Genomic DNA, 23,918 nt, shown 5'->3' on the forward strand with positions numbered 1-23,918 from the left:
ACATTTCGGGAGAGTAGGCAACTATGCGTTAAAGAAAAGCAGCTAATGAATCTCCAGAGACTGAAGTGTCTTTTACATTTCTGTCTCCATTACTGAAGTCATGTTGTCTTACCTATCAGTCTTTGATTAAATCTTGGTCTCCATGAAAATGGCCACCTCCATAGGCATCAATACATGGACATAGGACACAATTTCTGAACTGTGTCATCATGCCACAGATGGCGAAGCCAACCACGTCTTGTACTGGCTCAGCATCAGGGAGAATGCCAGACTCTTCAGGGAGTGAGGGAGATCACCCCTATTTCAGGGAGTCTCCCTGACATTCAGGGAGAGTTGGCAAGTATATGTGTACCCACACTGGCTAACTACGTGCAGACATGCAACATGGTTAATTTTGGCAGAACTTTATGGCTGTAACACAGTTACGTTCATACACACACACGCAATGGGGAGATGGATTAAAAAAAAGTGAAAATGAATGCATGCTTTATACGCGGATTAGTCATACATTGCGCTTTTACCAGTATAATCTGTAGTACAGATAGCGGACGTTAATACATGACATACAGCATGCTGGGGTCTAATATTTTAAAAGCAGCCAGCAGTGTATAATGGTGGGGATGGCACTGCTGTTTTTGTACATTTTTATTTATTTGTGAAATCACATTAAAATGGGATAGGTGTGAATGAGCCCTAAATGTTCAGATAGTTGTGTAATGACAGGTGCTCGTTAGTTTTACTTATCAGTCTTTTACTAATATAGACAAATAGTCATTTCTGTTAGTCATTTGTTTTGCTGTCTGTAAATACAGCAAAGTATTCTTCACTTTCTAAATAATTCATCATGGCAGAATCCACAGACTAAGATCATAGACCCGAAAATGGTCAGTTTGCCATGTATATGTTCTGCCTAGCAGCAACGAAGACCATCGTAGTGGTATTCCCCCCCCCCCCCCCCCCCCCTTCACATCACCTGTGGATCGGTTAAAATCACAAGGTCTCTCTGTGCTGTTTCTGGTTCACACAATGAGGGGCGGCGAATGCTGTACTGGAGGTAGTATAGGAAGCTGCAGTATAACCTGTATTGTCCACACGCCCCATCTGTACATATCTAATTCATGTCTAAACTGCAGGTTGCTAGGGCAGCTTACACATAGCAACCAGGACTGCTACAAGGGGATCCCGCAGTAGTGTGTGTCCCAGCATTTGAGTCGCCCTGTATCTGTTGCTACAATACTTGTATATATCTTCTTGTATCTAAGTGTTCATACGACTCTGTCTATAGGAGCAATCCATGTCCTAATCCGTTCCTGAACTCCTGATCGCATTAAACCAGGAGAAATGAAACAATGCATACCCGGACTCTGCACAAGGACATTGGGGAGAGCACCTGTCTGTGTAGATTGCAGACTGTAACTACTTTAGGAGACACTTTCTTTTAATAACCATAGTCGTGACAGCTGCGTTCCTGCAATTGCATTTTTATAATGGGAACTTTGGCCTTGTGCATCCCTCAGACACATCAATGTTTTATAGATGCAGCCTGTAAGATAGCAGCTGATAGGCCATTACAAGTCGTCCTTCTACTGTCTGCATAAAGATGACTGACGGACGTAGAGGCGCTGGTAGGATTGGATACTGTGAACTTGGCAGGGATCTAACCTTTGACCTTCAGGTCTTATCTGGTATTGACAGAAATGTCAGATCCTCTTTACTGGCCCTCGGGTTTCAATTGTTGCCTTTTACATAGCGGTCATAAATCTCTGTATAGTTAGACACTGGCACAGATGAATGCAATTATCACTTACGCATGCCTTGGCGGCCAGAGCTCTTCATTCTTCTTTTATTGCCAGAATATTATGGCAGATATAGTCTTTTAACAAGGGTTATAAGCAGAGGAGTCGGCTCTGCAACGTTTTTTTTTTATGCCGTGACTCAGCAGCAGCAGCCGCAAGCTTGGCAAGAATCAACTGTAGTAGGGATGCTAATTAACACCTATTCTGCAGAGCGAAGTGCGTTGTGTGCCACCGTACAGAGGTTAAAGGGATCAATCTGTTTTCTCACAGGGTAGCTTTACATTAGTACATGTCTGTCTTTTTTTATATGATATCTTTATATATATATATATATATATGTGTGTGTGTTACTATTTTGTAGTACGAAGGCTTCCCGTACCTTCCTGTTCACGTGGCTGTAAGTGTAGTTTTGGCAACTAGCTCTTGAACTTATCAGCAAATTTATGCAGAGATTGCTCCCTGTAATTGCTTAAATTCAACTATGCCAAACTGCTGGGTAATCTTTTATTTCCGCAATAGATCAATACTAAAGCATTTTAAAGTAATCCTTGGTCAAGATCGTTTCAGCTGATGCGGTGTCTTTCATCCAGCGTTTACTAATTTTCTTAAATGAGGTAGATGTTTTAGTATGTTTGGGATCTCTTGTTTTGCTGGCTAATGGAGGTGTCCGTTCTTGCCTGTGGCCTCGCATACACGACTGTTGGTTTTCATTGAATGCATGGTCTTAAAGCCTATTGTGACCGGATGGTCTTCCTTCGCCACCCAGTCTGTTTTGGGAGGATGAATGAAGGGATGTTTGACAGTTTATCTGTGTTTTTCTCTCATTCGTTACTAAGAGACTATTACCGACCACTAATACTGGTGTCACCTTGCCACCAGACGCTCGCCGAATGCAAACTGCGCAATAGTTGTAGGAGGATTCGTCTGCCACCACTAGGCTCCTTCACCGTGCCTAGAACTGGTTCCTTCTGGGTAGCTGGTAAAGCTGCTGCAGCGCCTCTTTGCTTTGGGCTGGCTGGTACCTCCTGACTGCTTGCTGTGGATCATGACTGCTGGGTAGCAGGCAGTGCGTTGACACAGATGCTGGGTTCAACACAGAACTGCCAGGGAACGGATTAGAGTGTAAGCTCTTATCTGTTGGTCACAGGATACAGCAGGCAATAGGTGTCGGGCATAATCTTCGAGCAGTGATATTTAATTGCTCAAGAGTCCTGACAAGGACTTTTCCACATCAGTTTGAGATACTAGTGATTAGAAGTTACAGATTGCATACTACTAACCTGGTCAAACAGGGCTCTTTTTATACAGATTCTGGCACACATTGGCAAGGGGTAACCCAGCCCCATTCCGAGCTGGCACCATAACGTCTGAGATATTACATTGAATGTTTCCCATCAGGATGTAATATATTCTCTTATCTTGCACTTAATGCAATGTAAGGTAACAAAACTCACATCAATCTGTGATTTCCTAAATTACTTGGGGGTTGCATTATTCACTCAGGTTTTAAGATTCAGGATGAAAAACTACACAGGAGAGAAAGGTAATGACTCCCTACTGTGCATTCAGACTAGAAAGATATATTGGTCACATCTGAAATGAAGACTTAATTAGCAGGATTAGACATGCTCTGCTGAAGTCTTACTGTATTTGGTAAAGGGAATTACAGGTGACAACATGGTCACTGGGGACACTACAGGCTATATTTGACATATTACAAATCAGCAGGACCCCACTATATTTATAGAGTATATTTTGCTTTAACTGTTATCTCAGATTTATATATATATGGAAATGATGTGGTCCTATGCTTTTATGTCCACAACGTGAGGAGCCCCACTATGAAATGGTTAGATTGGGTGCAGTATTGGGGGATTTAAAGAAAATATTGGCAAAATGTTGGCTTGTTAAAAAAAAAATTAAAAGAAAAACCTGAATCTATGTAGGTGTAGATTTACCTTTTAATTACGTTTCGTATAGCGGTACACTTTGTCTCCACAATCTTTCCGTATCAATGTGACGTGAACCTGATATCACTGCTATGTTCTTGGGGACTCTGCTGTTTGCGCTATATAACTCTCAGTCTTTGCAATCCTGCTTCCTCCATTCCTCTCCTCACATCATGTCACTGCCTCTATCACATGCAGCCCTGTCCTCACTAACACATCACCCATCTCCTGATATACTCTGTGCTGCTGGAGGACCCTGCTACTTCCACTATATAACTCTCAGTCTGTGGCTTCCTGCTTCCTCCATTCCCCTCCTCACATCATGTCACTGCCCCTGTCACATGCAGCCCTGTCCTCACTAACACATCACTCATCTCCTGATATACTCTGTGCTGCTGGAGGACCCTGCTCCTTCCACTATATAACTCTCAGTCTTTGGCTTCCTGCTGCCTCCATTCCTCTCCTCACATCATGTCACTGCCCCTGTCACATGCAGCCCTGTCCTCACTAATGCATCTTCTGATATACTTTTGGAGAGTTGCATAGTGAAAGCAGCAGGGTCTCCAACAGCGCAATCTACGACTTCCTGCTTTTCTCCACTCCCTCACATCTTTACACTCGCCCTATCACATGCAGCCCTGTCCAACTAGTAGAATGATTACTGCCACCCTGTATTGGTGCACTCATTTCTTGATATACAGTGTACTGCTGTGAGTATTCAGATAATGTTATTGGCTATGGGGAGCACACGCAGAAGTAGGAGATGAAGTGATGACACTGAAAATTTATGATTATGGTCAGAAGACCTCTAAGGCTTAATCAGTGGTGTCCAAGTAGTCGATAGCGGCATGTGGGTCAACAAGTCCGGTAGATAGAGGAGAAGACCAGCTGTGAAAGGACCATTATGAGGATAAGTTATAATGTTTAGGTGATTGGCACCTTATATCTTTCCCTACTGAGGCCTGAATAGGCATCAACTGGGCCTAAATGTTGCACATTGGTTACTGCTGCCTCAAATGATTTATAACTCATGCTAAATGTATAATTTTAACGCCAGTGGATACATACTTAGCCTATAGCAACCAATCAGATTCTAGCTGTCATTTATTTAGTGCATTCTACAAAATGACGTTTACAAACCCGCAGTTTAGTAAATATACCCCTTGGTTTATTTAATAATACTGCGGTCTTAAGCCAAAGTTTTCTAGTGTCATATGTTTCGAAAACACAATAATATTTAACATTCAATTGTTTCTTAGGATTTTCTTATATTCCATACAGAACAATCACATGTTCCAAGCCAGAATGAGACAAAACTTCTTGTATAATGCCTTATCCCAGTAAGACTCTGACAATCGTTTGTTTTGTTTTTGTCTGCAGAATTCTATACGACACAACCTGTCATTGAATAAGTGCTTTCTGAAAGTGCCTCGATCCAAGGATGACCCTGGAAAGGTAATCATGATATGTTCAGTAAACATGCTAAAATGTCATTTGTTTATATTTATGTACAAATTATACTATAATACCCGGGCATAAGAGCAGATAGTGAAACATGCAACTTCTAGCAAATATTGTACTGGAAAATATGAATATTTCAAGGGAGTTATCTTTAAAACTTTGGTCTGAATATTAGGCACAGTTGGCTACTACAATACAGTGGTCCTGCACACTGCATCTGAGACCTGGCTGCTGTACTAGGCTCTTCTGTATACACAGTGTCCAGTACACACTGCATCTGAGACCTGGCTGCTGTACTAGGCTCTTCTGTATACACTGTGGTCCTGCACACTGCATCTGAGACCTGGCTGCTGTACTAGGCTCCTCTGTATACACTGTGGTCCAGCACACTGCATCTGAGACCTGGCTGCTGTACTAGGCTCCTCTGTATACACTGTGGTCCAGCACACTGCATCTGAGACCTGGCTGCTGTACTAGGCTCTTCTGTATACACAGTGTCCAGCACACTGCATCTGAGACCTGGCTGCTGTACTATGCTCTTCTGTATACACTGTGTCCAGCACACTGCATCTGAGACCTGGTTGCTGTACTAGGCTCTTCTGTATACACAGTGTCCAGCACACTGCATCTGAGACCTGGCTGCTGTACTAGGCTCTTCTGTATACACAGTGTCCAGCACACTGCATCTGAGACTTGGCTGCTGTACTAGGCTCTTCTGTATACACTGTGGTCCTGCACACTGCATCTGAGACCTGGCTGCTGTACTAGGCTCCTCTGTATACACTGTGGTCCTGCACACACTGCATTTGAGACCTGGCTGCTGTACTAGGCTCTTCTGTATACACTGTGGTCCAGCACACTGCATCTGAGACCTGGCTGCTGTACTAGGCTCTTCTGTATACACAGTGTCCAGCACACACTGCATCTGAGACCTGGCTGCTGTACTAGGCTCTTCTGTATACACTGTGGTCCTGCACACTGCATCTGAGACCTGGCTGCTGTACTAGGCTCTTCTGTATACACAGTGTCCAGCACACACTGCATCTGAGACCTGGCTGCTGTACTAGGCTCTTCTGTATACACAGTGTCCAGCACACTGCATCTGAGACTTGGCTGCTGTACTAGGCTCTTCTGTATACACTGTGGTCCTGCACACTGCATCTGAGACCTGGCTGCTGTACTAGGCTCCTCTGTATACACTGTGGTCCTGCACACACTGCATTTGAGACCTGGCTGCTGTACTAGGCTCTTCTGTATACACTGTGGTCCAGCACACTGCATCTGAGACCTGGCTGCTGTACTAGGCTCTTCTGTATACACAGTGTCCAGCACACACTGCATCTGAGACCTGGCTGCTGTACTAGGCTCTTCTGTATACACAGTGTCCAGCACACTGCATCTGAGACTTGGCTGCTGTACTAGGCTCCTCTGTATACACTGTGGTCCTGCACACTGCATCTGAGACCTGGCTGCTGTACTAGGCTCTTCTGTATACACTGTGGTCCTGCACACTGCATCTGAGACCTGGCTGCTGTACTAGGCTCCTCTGTATACACTGTGGTCCTGCACACACTGCATTTGAGACCTGGCTGCTGTACTAGGCTCTTCTGTATACACTGTGGTCCAGCACACTGCATCTGAGACCTGGCTGCTGTACTAGGCTCCTCTGTATACACTGTGGTCCTGCACACTGCATCTGATACCTGGCTGCTGTACTAGGCTCTTCTGTATACACTGTGGTCCTGCACACTGCATCTGAGACCTGGCTGCTGTACTAGGCTCCTCTGTATACACTGTGGTCCTGCACACACTGCATTTGAGACCTGGCTGCTGTACTAGGCTCTTCTGTATACACTGTGGTCCAGCACACTGCATCTGAGACCTGGCTGCTGTACTAGGCTCTTCTGTATACACAGTGTCCTGCACACACTGCATCTGAGACCTGGCTGCTGTACTAGGCTCTTCTGTATACACTGTGGTCCAGCACACTGCATCTGAGATCTGGCTGCTGTACTAGGCTCTTCTGTATACACTGTGGTCCAGCACACTGCATCTGAGACCTGGCTGCTGTACTAGGCTCTTCTGTATACACAGTGTCCAGCACACTGCATCTGAGACCTGGCTGCTGTACTAGGCTCTTCTGTATACATTGTGGTCCTGCACACACTGTATCTGAGACCTGGCTGCTGTACTAGGCTCCTCTGTATACACTGTGGTCCAGCACACTGCATCTGAGACCTGGCTGTTGTACTAGGCTCCTCTGTATACACTGTGGTCCTGCACACACTGCATCTGAGACCTGGCTGCTGTACTAGGCTCTTCTGTATACACTGTGGTCCAGCACACTGCATCTGAGACCTGGCTGCTGTACTAGGCTCTTCTGTATACACAGTGTCCAGCACACTGCATCTGAGACCTGGCTGCTGTACTAGGCTCTTCTGTATACATTGTGGTCCAGCACACTGCATCTGAGACCTGGCTGCTGTACTAGGCTCTTCTGTATACACAGTGTCCAGCACACACTGCATCTGAGACCTGGCTGCTGTACTAGGCTCCTCTGTATACACTGTGGTCCTGCACACACTGCATCTGAGACCTGGCTGCTGTACTAGGCTCTTCTGTATACACTGTGGTCCAGCACACTGCATCTGAGACCTGGCTGCTGTACTAGGCTCTTCTGTATACACTGTGGTCCAGCACACTGCATCTGAGACCTGGCTGCTGTACTAGGCTCTTCTGTATACACAGTGTCCAGCACACTGCATCTGAGACCTGGCTGCTGTACTAGGCTCCTCTGTATACACTGTGGTCCTGCACACTGCATCTGAGACCTGGCTGTTGTACTAGGCTCCTCTGTATACACTGTGGTCCTGCACACACTGCATCTGAGACCTGGCTGCTGTACTAGGCTCCTCTGTATACACTGTGGTCCTGCACACACTGCATCTGAGACCTGGCTGCTGTACTAGGCTCCTCTGTATACACTGTGGTCCTGCACACACTGCATCTGAGACCTGGCTGCTGTACTAGGCTCTTCTGTATACACAGTGTCCAGCACACTGCATCTGAGACCTGGCTGCTGTACTAGGCTCTTCTGTATACACTGTGGTCCTGCACACACTGCATCTGAGACCTGGCTGCTGTACTAGGCTCCTCTGTATACACTGTGGTCCTGCACACACTGCATCTGAGACCTGGCTGCTGTACTAGGCTCCTCTGTATACACTGTGGTCCTGCACACACTGCATCTGAGACCTGGCTGCTGTACTAGGCTCTTCTGTATACACAGTGTCCAGCACACTGCATCTGAGACCTGGCTGCTGTACTAGGCTCTTCTGTATACACTGTGGTCCTGCACACTGCATCTGAGACCTGGCTGCTGTACTAGGCTCTTCTGTATACACTGTGGTCCAGCACACTGCATCTGAGACCTGGCTGCTGTACTAGGCTCTTCTGTATACACTGTGGTCCAGCACACACTGCATCTGAGACCTGGCTGCTGTACTAGGCTCTTCTGTATACACTGTGGTCCTGCATACACTGCATCTGAGACCTGGCTGCTGTACTAGGCTCCTCTATATACACTGTGGTCCAGCACACTGCATCTGAGACCTGGCTGCTGTACTAGGCTCCTCTGTATACACTGTGGTCCAGCACACTGCATCTGAGACCTGGCTGCTGTACTAGGCTCCTCTGTATACACTGTGGTCCAGCACACTGCATCTGAGACCTGGCTGCTGTACTAGGCTCTTCTGTATACACTGTGGTCCAGCACACACTGCACCTGAGACCTGGCTGCTGTACTAGGCTCTTCTGTATACACTGTGGTCCAGAATGCTCCAAGTTGGTTAAGCTCACTCATTTTGTATAAGCCCAGACTATGTATCTTTTTCCTTCATCTTTTGAAGCCTTGCCCTCAAAGCTGTTGGTGTCTAAAGTGAGAATAGAATAGAACAGTGTAATATGTAGTAATAAGCCGATGGGATATCTTACTGGTAAACTCAATGCTGTAGATACATAAGGGCTTATTTTAATAACATGGTACAAAGCACACTGACCTCTTGTAACTTGTATCGACCAATCACATGTCTGCTTTACTTAGTCTGACTACAGCGAAAAGCTATTACCTCATTGGTTCCTGTGGATTAAAGCGTCATTACGCACTTTACATAAGCGTGTTACGTAAGCACCATAATTAGTAAGAAACATTTTCAAAAATAAAACTAGGAACAATTGAATTGCAAAGAATATTACACTGTGTGATTCACGTCTTAAAATGTCTGTTACATGTCTGAACTGTTTATTTCTCCCCCAAAACTTATAGCCTGGTGAAATCCTAGTGTTACCTCTGGGGGGGACTATAGCATTGGAGTCCCTGGATGATATCACATCATCGTGGCCAAGTTTAAATAACTTTTTCACTCCTATGCAAATAAGAAGTGAAATGAGGTTACTTATGCAGATTGTTATCCCCGTTGGCTATACAGAATATTTATAGGAAAATAACTCTGATAATAAGCTTTGGTATAACATTGGTTATGTAACTCAGTAATAAGCAGCGGTACTGCATTGCATTCTGGGTATTGAGGTGCTAGAGTCCTGTTTTTAATTTCTTTTTAAATCCCCCCCCCCAAAAAACATACCACCCATTTTTATTATTCTCGACCACGGATTTATCATTTTCATGACTTTGTATTTTGTATAGGGCTCCTATTGGGCAATAGACACAAATCCAAAGGAGGATGCCCTGCCAGCTCGGCCGAAGAAGAGGCCCCGGTCTGGAGAGCGGGTACGTACGGTTGCCTTGTGGATAATTTAGGAGAACCGCAGATTCTATTGGGGACGATTCTCAAAACTGGTGCAAAGGAGAAACAGTGACGTTGCCCATAGCAACCAATCAAACGTTTAGACCATGAAACAAACTGAATTAGACCTTTTTGGCTTTTGTTTTGCATTTTAAAAATGCCGGTGACCTCACATATCAAATACGTTTGGCATGCAGGTGGTGTTTGCCTCATTTGGAGGTCGCCAAGGCTTAGCCAGTGCGGTCATTTGGGGGTAAACGTAAGTGAATGAAGCCGGCACCGATTGGAAAAACGTAGAACTACCACAAGTGGGCATGAGGTGCGGTTTACATTTTCAGACCCATACGTTTGTAGCAGCATTATAAATACTAGTACAATACACAATATTGATCACCGTGGGTATGAGACCACATAAAAGTGGTATGACTGGGTGCTATGGGCAACACAGCTTTTTATTCTTTTACCTAATTTCTATAATGCCCCTTTATGGTACATGTGCCACCCATAACGCTTCAAAATACACGAGTCGTTGTTTCTATAAAATAAGAGATTATTATAGAGCGGGGGCTGAATGTCCTCTACAATCATTTGTCACAGTTAGATGCAAATTTTGTCAACTGTGAGTAAATGGTATTGTAATATTACTGGTGTTATTGCAGGAGAATGTACCATCCACCCTGTATATTAAATATATCAAATTCTGCAATTGTGAATTCCCGGTCATTATTAAAATGATGACTTTATGGTATGCAGCTTTTATAAGGTAGAATGTATGGAACGTTTTACATATATAACTATTGTTTTGCGTTTTATATATACATAGATAATATATTATGTAAACAGGAGAAGGAAGATATAAAATTGCTGTAAGATAGTGCTGCCAAAAGGGCAGCTTATTAATTAAAGTTAGTGTAATGGTTGACAGACTTTTCTAGAAATATGGCGCCGTTGAGTGAGCAACCAAATGATTTTCTGTGAACAGCTGTTTGACATTCAAGGAACTGCACAGTAAAATTATGGATGGGAATTGAACTCGTGACCCCAGTGCTGTGAGGCAGTAGTGCTAACCACTAAGCCACCGTGCTGCCCATTTTATAGACAAATCAACATTAAGATGCCAGAAATGCCACTTTTTGGGTAGGTAGATGATCGAGACTAATAAAATTGTAATGTTACATAATTTTACTGTGCAGTTTCTTGTGGGGTTTGTATGTTCTCCCCGTGTTTGCGTGGGTTTCCTCCCACACTCCAAAAACATACTGGTAGGTTAATTGGCTGCTATTAAATTGCCCTTAGTCTCGTGTGTCTGTCTGTGTCTGTGTCTGTGTATTTTAAGGTATTTAGATTGTAAGCTCCAATGGGACAGGGACTGATGTGAGTGAGTTCTCTGTACAGCGTTGCGAAATCAGTGGCGTTATATAAATAGATGATGATGATTATGATTTTATACCAAAATGACAATATTTTCATCCCAGATCAGGAATCGCGTTGGTGAGAAAAGACCACGTTAGCCTTGTCTATGTCATTTATTAATTTAAAAAGATGATTGGTTGTTTAAAGGATTTTTATTTTTTTTATCGAGAATCAAATTTTAGCCTCAAAAAAGTCTAATATTGCCACAAAATGAATTCTCTCCCTGAGTCCCAATATATGGACACGGAATTGCGTATCCATCAATTGGGCCTATGTTTGGGAATCCCTCCTAGCTGCGGAGGGGTGGGAGATCCTAAACTCTGGAAAGTGATCTCAGCCCAGCATGTTACTATAATGACATCATAACGCTGACGTTTGTCTGCAGCTGAGCGAGGAGATATGTGCAGACATACTTGTGCATTGGTAGAAAGTATGTCAGACATTCCCAGGCCAGACAATGCAGCTGGTGGCAGAATATTGTGTGTCACTCAGCAATCAATAAATCTGTTTCACTGTACACCATGTCGTTTGGTAGTGTCAGACACACACACAGTGTAACAGATGGTCTGTGTTCCCACAAGCAACGGCTGGACTTTATATAGATCCTGTCCTTTTAATATGAAACAGGGGAAAGTGAAATCCTGTATGGAAAATCAGATCTAAATGTAAAGTAGCACTTATTTTATATTAGAATAGTAAGAGGGTAAATGTATCAAGCTATGAGTTTCCGGCGGGTTTTAAAAGTGGAGATGTTGCCTATAGCAACCAATCGGATTCTAGTTATCATTTATTTAGAACATTCTACAAAATGACAGCTAGCATCTGATTGGTTGCTATGGGCAACATCTCCACTTTTCAAACACGCTGGAAACTCACCGCTTGATACATTTACCCCCTGGTATCAAAAACCCCAAAATATATGTATGAAGTGTTAGAAACTTGTCAGAATAGGATTACGGTGTGAAGAGTTTCGGCCACCGAGCGCCAACTTGGAACTATTATTCTCGGCACTGCTATAAATCTGCACTAATCTAAGAATGCCTCTCGGCCAGTAGAAAGTATAAAAAATTTAAAATATTGCCCTTAATAACATCAAATAGCAAGTAATATGTCAAATTGTATATAAGTATATCATAAATTGTATATACTCCTATAATATAACCAGATCAATTCCTATGGACAGGGGATAATATGATTAGTCCGTTATAGACGGCCATAGATGTAACCTGCACTGATGTCTAATGAGGGACCAGTAGGTTCTGATTCTATTGGGGCGTTTGTGGCCGAAGAGCGAGTTCAGATTTCTGTGATCTGTGTAATAATGAAATATTAGTGGGACATAGGACAGTTGCCACTTGCAGAGGATGATAATAATGAAAAATTAAAGTCCTATAATATAATTTCCAATAATATCAGGCTCTTCTTCAAACTGCTGTGGATTCGTTCAGTGAGTATCTTAATCACCAGCTCAGTAAAACACTTCAGACTCGTCCACAATCAAGACCATCAGAGGTTTAGTTCATACCAGCAATTGAAGCAGTAGCCAGAGTTCATATACTCGATCAGATCATAGGGGTAATGATATTTTTACCGCCATCTAGTCTTAAAACAACGTTCGTCTCTTATTTGTAATTTGTCAGTTGCTTTATACGTATAATCTGTATATTTGTAGTCAGCACTTTGGCTGACGGAAGGTCTGATACACCCGCCTTCTGAGGAACCTACTCGCTAGTAAAGAAACGCGTCGGATAACTGGGACGATAAGTTAAAATACCTTTTAATGCTCCTATGATCTGATCGAGTGTCGGAACTCCTACTAATGCTTCATTTGCTGGTTTGAACTAGAACTAAGAAACTCCGTGTGATTGTCTTGATTGCGGATGAGTCTTTGAAGTGTTTTACTGCGCTGGTGATTAATAGACTGGCTGAACTAATCCTATTTGATGCAGCTGCAGCAGTTTAAGTAAGAGCCTGGAATGATTGAGTGTCTGATTGCTGACCAGCACAAATTTCACATTTTAATAGTTAAAAAGTGCTGGTTTTAGCTTCCTCTGCAAGTGGGAAATGGAGAACTGTTCTGTGCCGTGTATCTCTCTGCTGCAGTAGATTACTGGTAATAGTGATGTAATTCTAGCTAGCAATAGATCAATATTATCATTGATCTATTAATGGAGAGCCACAGGGAAGAGAGAGATCTGCTTTCCCCTACTCTCACGTACACCCCTTAAGCTGAGTACACACTACAGAAAATGACTGCAGAGTCGATTTCTGTAACGATTTTACCAATGGCTGCACGGTGGCTCAGTGGTTGGCACTTCTGCCTCACAGCACTGGGGTCATGAGTTCAATTCCCGACCATGGCCTTATCTGTGTGGAGTTTGTATGTTCTCCCTGCGTTTGCGTGGGTTTCCTCCGGGTGCTCCGGTTTCACCTCTTGGCTCGGGGAAGTAATATTGACGTCACAGAGCTTCTCTGACAACACCATTTCCATGAATCCTGTTTTCATATTGAACACTATGTTACAGTAATAACCTGCGACAGCGCTAAATTAGTTTTCAATCACAGCGTTGGGTTCCAGCGCTAGATGGAGGGTGACCTTTGATCTGGTGACCTTTTTATCGCCCTCTTTGCGTTGGAGCTGGAGGTTTAGGTAATTCTTGGTTATTGTCTGTGAAGCTGCTGACAGGGTTACATGGAAGTTATGTAGGGTGTGGAGGATGGTATGGTTATAGAGATAATATAACTATATACAGTGGCAATTCATATAAAACAGACAGATATAGAGTGATGAGGATAGCCAAGTAGGATCACATAATAAAGTAACATCATTTAATTTATTTCCAGGCTGCACGCAGGAACCTTGTCTGACACTGGTCTATCAGGCAGGATGATCAGGTTACCATGCACAGCGGAGGCTTGGAATTAGTTAGATGTTTGTCATGCACAGTAAGACAATGATATAAGTATGGACAGATCCCAAAATTTGGTAGCCAGTGTGCCTGGACAATTACTTCCAGCGCCTAAATATTAAGAGTCATTTCTATCGGTGTCGATGGACGCATACGTTTTCTGGCTCCTTAAAGGATCCTGTTGGCTTCTGGATTTGACTCACTGGATCCTAAATTCATAATCATCATCAGTTATTTATATAGCACCACTAATTCCGCAGCGCTGTACAGAGAACTCATTCACATCGGTCCCTGCCCCATTGGGGCTTACAGTCTAAATTCACACACACACACACACACACACACACACACACTCACTTACTTTGTTAGCAGCCAATTACCCTACCAGTATGTGTTTTGGAGTGTGGGAGGAAACCGGAGCACCCGGAGGAAACCCACGCAAACACAGGGAGAACATACAAACTCCACACAGATAAGGCCATGGTCGGGAATTGATCTCATGACCCCAGAGCTGTGAGGCAGAAGTGCTAACCACTGAGCCACTGTGCTGTCCTATTATTGGGCCCACCTCAGCGTAATAGTCAGCTTGGGACATGTCAGGCAATGTCCACAGTTGGGATGGAAGGTATTTGCCACAAGAGTTTTCTTCATGCAAAAGGTGGGCAGCATGGTTCCTCTAGTTTGCACATTGAAGGACTTTAAAGGACAATAGCTTATGATAGGTTACAGAGGTGTACAGTGTAAACCTCAGTACTATACTGTAAAGAAGAAAAAATCCTAAGAAATGATTTTGATTTATGCAGAAAATCATTTGTTTCCCAATGGTTGCTGTTTTATTTATAAGAAAGTGATACCACCTCCGTGGCACTGCCGTGGTAGTGGTAGCATCTGGTATCTGGTTCTTGTATGTCTGTATTCCCTTGTTTTGTTTTTTTAAAACTAGGTATCTATGCAGAACTGTTCCATGATTCCCCGGTTATCAGTAAATCTAGCACTGACACTGCAGTAAGAGATCACTGGCAGCAGTCATGGTATAGAGCGGTAGAAGTCATTATATAATGTCCATTTATCTCGAAGACTTGAACAATTTGCCCCTTACCTTAAGTTTCTAAATGAGTGTTTTCATTTTCATCTATCCCTCGGTATTAGGTCTAACAGATCCCATAGCTGTATATAATTCCTTAAGCCATGTTTATGTATAAATAATCAGCAGAAATATTCAAGCAAAACTCCAGCAGGTAACGCCAAGGGTTTGTAGATTTTTGTACAACTGCTTCTAGTTATCCCCCCTCCTCGTGTTACCAGGTTACAGCGGCGAGAACTACGACCCCTCGCTTATGTAAATAGGGATGACCGATCCTGTTCCTGTACTACACACTTCCCTTTCTGTCCCACAGCTACCTTGTACATTGTGAAAGTCTGCCTGAGTAGCAGTGGTGATATATAGATCTATAACCCCTGTAATAGGACTTTAATAGCTTGTTATAACGTAACCTTTTGTTGAGGTGTTTTTATTTGTTTATATTGTTTGTTTATATATTTTGTTTATATATTCATGAATTTTTTCTAATTTGTAAAATGTTTTTTTGTTTTTCCATTTCAGGCCTCAACGCCATACAGCATAGATTCCGATTCCTTGGGAATGGATTGTATAATCTCTGGAAGTGCCTCTCCGAACATGGCTCTCAACACTGTGACTAACAAAGTAACTACGTTATTCAGTGCCACGTACCATCGTCGGCTCCCCTTTATATTATATACTACTATTATCCTTTATTTATAAAGCAGCAGTGTGTTACAACTGCACCATGACCACAGTGGCTGATCATAGGATACCTAGTGGGCATATCGATAGATGGAGTCAGAATGTTCCATATGTTGGCCGAACGCAACTGCAATCCACTTTCTCTCCATCGTCTTTTATGTGTCAGTAGTCTCGGTCCACAAAATAAAATGTTGTTTCTGCCCTGGATAATAAAGATTCCGAGAGCAGCTTACATAACACTTATTAGTAATATCATCATCATCATCATCATCATCATCATTTATTTATATAGCGCCACTAATTCCGCAGCGCTGTACAGAGAACTCTCACATCATTCCCTGCCCCATTGGGGCTTACAGTCTAAATTCCCTAATATACACAGAGAGAGAGAGAGACTAAGTTCAATTTAATAGCAGCCAATGAACCTACTAGTATGTGTTTGGAATGTGGGAGGAAACACACGTACCACTGTCCTGCTACAAGTAATACCGCCGGCAGGAGGTAGAAATGTTGTTTCTCGGCTTCTCTTTAATCCTTCATCAGCTAAATAGACAGAACTGTGAGCTTGGAGGCAGAATAATGTTTGTTAATGATGGTAGTGTCCAGCGTGGTCACTACATCAGCCACTAATATGAGACTATATAATGTCCACTTGTTGGGAAAAAATATATCTGTATCCGTGAAACGTGTTTCCTTCACTCCTGATGACATCTTCCTAAGCCCCTCGTCTATCTCATATTCCTTAACTGCAGGTGGAGTGACTGTCTTATCAGACATATGGTTAGAGGGGATGAGGAGGGGACAGAGGGGGCTACTGAGGACTGGGCTGCCTGCTGTGTGTGTCCCACAGATATGTCTTTATCTGCATAGAACATGAAACCAGGCAATATTACTTTCCTGCACATAACACTAATAGGGAAAACAAATTGAGGTCCGTGTTTCTTTTAATACGTACAGAGATTAAGTTCTCTGTGCAGAACAATAGAAGGTCACACATCGGCTGCACCATTTTTCAAATCCCAACACTGAATCTCCATGTTCTTCATAATCCAACTCAAATGACTCGCCCTTCCCTACAAAGCCTTCAACGTCATCCCTCCCTCATACATGTTAAATCTCATATCAAAGTACTCGCCCTCTGACCTGTGGTAATCACCTCTCACTGCCGCCTACAAGACTTCTCCTGTGCTGCTCCCCACTTATGGAATTCCCTACCACGCCCAATCGGACTCTCCCACAGCCTTCAAATCTGTATAATGCCTCTCGATACCATTTCTCTTTGAGTTTACCCTACTCTACTTATTACCCACCTTATGTACCCTCACAACTGTCGCATTCTCCATTCGCAGTCACACTCGCTCCTCTAGTTTCAGCTGTGCCCTCTTCCTATTAGAATGTAAGCTATCTCATGTCTGCATTCATTTTGTCTACCTTGTACGTCCCTGTTTTATGTATGTCCTGTTTTCCCCATTGTTTGGTGCTATAAAACACTGTGGTGTTTTACTAATGAACGACAATACGTTCAGATGATTTATAATAAAGTGATAACACTTTGTATGTAGAGCACTTCTCCCCTTTGTGTCTGCTATGATCTTGTTTCAGTGCATGCAGACCTTGTCCTGACACAGGTCTTGTGTTCCGAAGCTATGTACAACTTCAGTCGAATGCTTTCAGTTGTGATGATTCATGGTCACTGGCCAGTGTACAACCTGCTATTGAGGGTTTTCAGTGTGGCCATGAAGTTTTGCAAGTCTGTAAACCTGTTCGTTCCACTCGGCTCTGCAAAATATTTAGAGTCGCAGGTTTCTACAACCCCCTTCCCGGCCAAACTATGGCAGTTTTATTTCACTGTGCTACGAAACTTTATGGAGGACAGTTCGGAAGAAATGACTTGATTAATGTTATGGTTTTGTTTTCTTCTAGGTAACTTTATTCAACACAAGTCAGGATGGCAATGACAGTCCTCGAAGTAGCCTTAACAACAGCCTTTCTGATCAGAGTGTGTCGTCCTTAAACTTGAACAGTGTTGGCAGTGTACACAGTTATACACCGGTGAGCAGACCTCCTCCGTACATTCTTGTTTCACACGTCTTCCTCCAACAATAACAAGACTGGCTTCAACATAGTGTGTTTTCACAAGCTGTAATGTGTTTTACTAGGCACACTTGTTAGGTTTCACATAAATCACTGACACTTCTACCAAGGAAAGTCTGTGTGTGAGTTTTATGCCATGTTTAGGATTGACTAGGGCTCGTGCCGCAGTACTAGGAACATTAATCACCAGACATAAAGCTTGGTACGGGCTGTGAGAATAATGGTGGCATTGTTATCCGACAAGGCTGAGACACTGATAAGATTGTACGTGTGAAGGACTCTCTCTTGTGAGTGCATGTTTCCTAAATAGAACAGAATTGGGCAACAAATACATTCTGTATGTAAACATGACTGTTCTGTAAGTGCATTTTCCACTCTGTAAATAGATTACATAGGAAACAAAACAGAAGATCTCTATAGCTAGGTACACACTACAGAAATTGCGACCAACGGTCCGATCGCTCGGTCCATGGACTGCATACACACTAGCCTTGTTTAGGACGATAAAGGGAAGAGCGGACGTCCCTTTAGCGACTTTTTACAGCCATGTTGTCGTGAGCAATGACTGTAATTTCGTACTCACTGTTGTGGATCGGTCAGAAGTTTATACACACTACACAGCGGAAACGAGATTGGAACGAAAATATTAAACGGTACGACCAACCAAATGAGGCGACAATCGTCCATTTTGGCAGACTTTCGACCATCGCGTAACTGTACAAACTGACCCGACTTTTGAACGAGCAGTCGTGTGTCGGCTGTTTCAGCCGATTATTGGACGAAAACAGTGTAGTGTGTACCCAGCTTAAGACCGTAGACTTTAAGAGGGGTGTATAGTTTGTCCCCTAAAAAAGTGTGTGGAACATTGCATTGTGAATAATGTCTAATAAAACCATAGAGAATTTACATTTAGAAATCGCTACTCAAAGTAATTCTTCTGAGTTGTTGTAAGACAGGTTGATTACTTTCTCACTGACTATAGATAACTATAGAGTGTAACTGATGACTTTTAGAACCTCGGGTGGCAAGTGGGGGCGGGGTCTTGCCCCTTGCAGTGTAATGCCACAAATCAAGGCATCGCATGGCGGGGGGTGGGGGGGGGGGGGCATGATGACACAAGCTTGTCATTGAGCCTCACCTCTGCCCAGGATGGTGCCTACTCTCCGCGGAGTTCTGAGGGCTCTGCGGAGTTCTGAGGGCTCTGCGGAGTTCCAGGAAAGTAGGCAAGGATGCTATTGACTGCTTTACAGAAACTGTCAGATTGTAAACACTATATTCCATTTTACTTTGCCACAATCCCTTAAAGGGGCTCAGTTTACAGTAAAATCTGTGTAAGGTTCGTTTCCTACATACCTTAATCATTGCACAATTGGAGCCTGCTCTTATTCAAATTCGCCTCATGCGAGTCCAGCAGCAGACGTCACTGTGACTAATGCTACCTATGTGCGCATTTATGTATATAATAAAAATATACATATAATTACACTGCTACTGTCCAACACAAGACTGAGGATTGACAAGTTATGCTGGGACTTGTAGTTCCACTCCAGCTGATGAACCACTATTAGGGCAGAGGGACGTCCTATTGAAGCATTCTGCTTATTTTTGTTCAATCATTCCTGGTATAGTAATTCCCCATTGTGTACCACACAGGGCAGAAATCAGATACAGATTCCTGAGCAAGGTTATCTGCCTCATATGGAAGACACCAATGTGGAAATTACATAAACTGCTAATAATTTTCCAGTATTTGATGTAATAATATATATATACACAAAAACAGGAATGTCTATGTAACTCTCCAGGAGAGACGTACTATATGTTACATTATCAGTGTCTGTACATTCGTTAAAATGTCTTCATTATGGTTCTCATTCCATCCTAGGTATCAAGCCATTCAGAGCCCTCTGCTCCCACATTAACGCAGCAGTCGCAGTACAACACCCCGGAACGGGACAAACTTTTCCCTGAATATAACTTTGAAGATCTCAGTGATTCATTTCGTAGCCTGTACAAGAATGTATTTGCTCAATCTATAAGCCAAGGTAGGTCACGCTGGGATGGCAGTAACGATCTCTGCTCTTTAATTAGCAGTGTAGAGTAATATAAGGACATGCTTATCCCTATTGTTATACCCACCTTCTCTCTAGCTAACAGAAGTAGAATATTGGAGTTGATGGGCGGTCCCTGAGCGGGGGGATGTGACGGACAGAGGCCTGTCTAATGGACACGTTTTTTTAATGAGAAACTAGCTCAATACTTTATCTTGCAGTGTCCGGGAATACGGAGATTGCGTTCTGCCCTTTATCCAACAGTGACTACCCTGAGTGGTGCAAGCTCTGTATACTGCACAGTAGCTGGAGGGGGCGATAGATTGATTGAGGCTACTTGAATATTTGTCTCTTACAATATTATTTTGCTGTTTTATCCTGGAGTTATTTTTAAATAGACTTCAGCTAGTTTTTGGCAAGTTATAAATCGGCGTTTGGCTATTTGCAGAAAGTACGCCTGACCACCCTGTGACCAACTCTGGTTTTGGCTCATGTATGAGGGGTGTGATTTTTTTTTTTTTTGGAGGGGTGTTAACTGCCCCCATTATGCTTCATTAGTATGCTGTTTTTGTTAAACCAATGCAAGCAAGACTGGCAGTGTAATATAGTAACCTTGTACACCCAGCTATGTGTACATGTACATTTTTTCAAAAAAGAAGGGAAAGTGGAAACAAAGCCACTTAAATTGATGTACCCAATTTTTAGAACAAGGCGCTGCAGTTCTGTGCCTCTCCCCCCAGTGCCATCATTTCTGTTTCTTCCTGATGAAGCCCACGGACACGGGATCAGAATAGTACGCTAGTAGTTATGCTGAGCACAGTTTGAGAGCCACATGTACCATCGTAGGACCCACTTGCCATAGAACAAGCCTGTGACTATAACCATTGTTTTTTGTGTTTCAGGATTGATGAATCTCCAGTCTGAACCCCCCCAGCAGACGCATTCACCTTGCTCATATCAGCACTCCCCTAGTAGCACAATGAGTTCTCAGCAACACGGTAGCCAAAATAACCTGACAAATAGCCACGCCAGTAGTCTTGGCACACCTGTCGGCGACTCCATGGTTCACATGTCTCACACTCCGCTACACAGCCAGCAGTCCCAGCAGTCCCCCCACATACATCACCCCGTAGTACACCACCAGCACCCAGCACAGCACACATCTCACTGTCACCAACAAGCTCCGCAACATCCGCAGCAACGTGCTCCGCATCCTGCACAGCATCAAGCACAGCACCCTGCACCCCATCCCGCTCAGCACCAGCATATACAGCATCACCCCAACCATCAGCACCAATCTCTAGCACATCAGACCTCTCTAACGCAGCAGTCCTTGCCCTGCAGCACAGGTAAGAACGCCGATAAACTGCATCTTAATTATAATGTATGAATTATTTAAGTTGTTAGCGTGGTCCTAGGTGGGACATTGCATCCACTTTAGTTCTGCCTAGATCCCCTCCTCTGTGTTCTGCAATTTTATGTGGTGTACAGCATACAGTTCCCTGTCCTGATAGCCCTCAATTGGTCCATCACAATTCTGTTGTTGGTATTAGAATAACGCGTGCAGTAGTAATTGTATATTGCAGTCTGGGGCAAAATGTGTTCCTCGGAGGCGGGGCATTGCAGCCACTATAGTTCCACCCCTGCTTACAGCTATTGTTTACTGTTAGGGCTAGATCACAGCGGTTTAAAAAAAAACATTTACCATATGCATTTTCTCAGAATGTGATGTGTTTACATGTGTTAATAAAGTGAACGGCATTTATGATGTGTTTCTAAACATGTTCTAATGGGATCTTCATTTCAATAGAAAGTGACCTGGTTCTCCTCTTGTCATGTATGCTTAGTACAGACATGTTTAACTTGGCACCTATTGTGTCTACCTGGTAGGAAAAACATCTATACACACAGTTAGTTTTGGTATGTATAGTTTTTTTTTGTGGGAAACCTAGTTTCCCTGTCAGTGCTCTCTTCACAGGGAAACAGTGTTTCCATAGGAAGCTGTTTGTCACTAACTTAGTTTATGGCCATTTCTGTGGCTGCATTCATAACTGCTGGTACAACCCTATACCCTTACAAGGCCATCCGGTCACCAAATAAGCAAAGCCCTACGGTTAGCGGGACAGTTGAATCCATTAAATTATTGTAACATTTTCCACAGCAGATGACAATCCACTTGTATTGTATTGTGCAATGCCTATGTGTCAGGATATAACTGGAATTATAGCACAAAGAGTTTAGCCTTGGTTCGTGGACAGGGATAATGTTGTAATCAAGTTTTGGGTTTTCATAGTCCCTATTTAATTGACAATATGAAGATCAGGGACACTTCTTGTCTGATATGAAGTGGGGTCTGGGAATCTGTTCAACAGGACTAAAGGTTTTTACTATCAATACAACTCTTCTGTGCATAAACTTTTTTTTAGATAACCAAAGTCTGACAGAAGCCACTGTCAACAAGCGTCTTACTGTTGATGGTGAACACAGGATGCTGGGAGTGCAGATTAATCCTGGAGTGTGAGCCACAGGTTCCCCAATCTATATAGAACTGATCACTGACAGTACCCATATTACTCCTGTCGTCTGAACGTAATTCCACCTTCATACGACTTTATTAGCTTGCACATGTCCTCCTGTAACTATCATGAGGTATATTGCCCAGAGGATATAAAATCTTTAGTGAAACACACAGACGAAGGCCGGCAAGATGAGGCAGACCTTGGGTATGACGCAGAACTGCTCTGTGAAATGAAGTGTACTCGCAGTAGAGCGGAGATGTGAATATCCAGCATCACACGGCTTTTAACAAAGACAGAATAACGTGATCGTTTTGCACAGATCCATAGGAGAGACACCTAATTAAATGTTTAGGACAGTGTTGGCTAACCTGTGACACTCCAGGTGTTGTGAAACTACAAGTCCCAGCATACAGCGATAAGCTGCTATATATTTGGCAAAGCGTGCTGGGACTTGTAGTTTCACAACGCCTGGAGTGTCACAGGCTAGCCAACACTGGTATAGGACTTGGCATCCTTGATGTGTTTATAATATAGCTCTGCGAAACTGAAGGGCTGTTGTATGAATGGGTGACTAAGTTCTGGTCTCTCTTCTCAGACTGGTACTCCACTTTAGACGTGCTCAAAGAAAGCTGCCGAATTGCCAGCAGTGCCAACTGGTCTGACGTGGATCTCTCCCAGTTCCAGGGTACATATATTAATACTAACTTTTATTATTATTATTATTATTATTAATAATATTATTATTAACAATTATGTTGCGCCAGCATTTTCTGTAGCGCTGTAGATTAATTGCGTTTTGATCTTGTATTTTTCGCAAAAACTTTATTTAAACTACATGTGCAGTCAATTGATTTGTTGCCCTTTGGAACTTTGAGAACTGTTTTAGACATACCAGTTAGCTGTCATGTTGTGCGCTGAACCAGTTTTATGGAGGGATGTCTAAGTGATGTCCCTGGTTCCTAGTGGATTTTTAAGGCGCGATCTCTTTGAGGTTCCTTGGTAATCGGTTGCGTTCTCACGTGATTGGTTCAGCTCACAGAACTGCTGCTGCTTCCCCTGTGCGCTTTAATGTGATTCTCTTGTACATTTTTAACTCTAAACCAATGTGCGATTTATATCCCCGCATGTCTGCAGCAGGAGACTAGTTCCAGGAATT

General features: G+C 43.3%; 1 protein-coding gene across 3 annotated transcripts in view; it reads left to right on the forward strand.

The window, feature by feature from the left end:
• FOXJ3 (forkhead box J3) overlaps positions 1-23,918 on the forward strand; it is a 69,973-nt gene that overhangs the window by 35,684 nt on the left and 10,371 nt on the right. For all 3 annotated transcript variants that reach the window (XM_075189901.1, XM_075189902.1, XM_075189903.1), the window contains exons 4-10: positions 5,126-5,200; positions 9,912-9,995; positions 15,937-16,038; positions 18,022-18,150; positions 20,078-20,237; positions 21,146-21,592; positions 23,358-23,447. In XM_075189901.1, coding sequence (XP_075046002.1) covers positions 5,126-5,200; positions 9,912-9,995; positions 15,937-16,038; positions 18,022-18,150; positions 20,078-20,237; positions 21,146-21,592; positions 23,358-23,447 — 1,087 coding nt within the window. The remainder of the gene's footprint in view (positions 1-5,125; positions 5,201-9,911; positions 9,996-15,936; positions 16,039-18,021; positions 18,151-20,077; positions 20,238-21,145; positions 21,593-23,357; positions 23,448-23,918) is intronic.

The sequence above is a fragment of the Mixophyes fleayi genome, chromosome 11, assembly GCF_038048845.1.
Source record: "Mixophyes fleayi isolate aMixFle1 chromosome 11, aMixFle1.hap1, whole genome shotgun sequence".
NCBI classification, from domain to species: Eukaryota; Metazoa; Chordata; class Amphibia; order Anura; family Limnodynastidae; genus Mixophyes; species Mixophyes fleayi.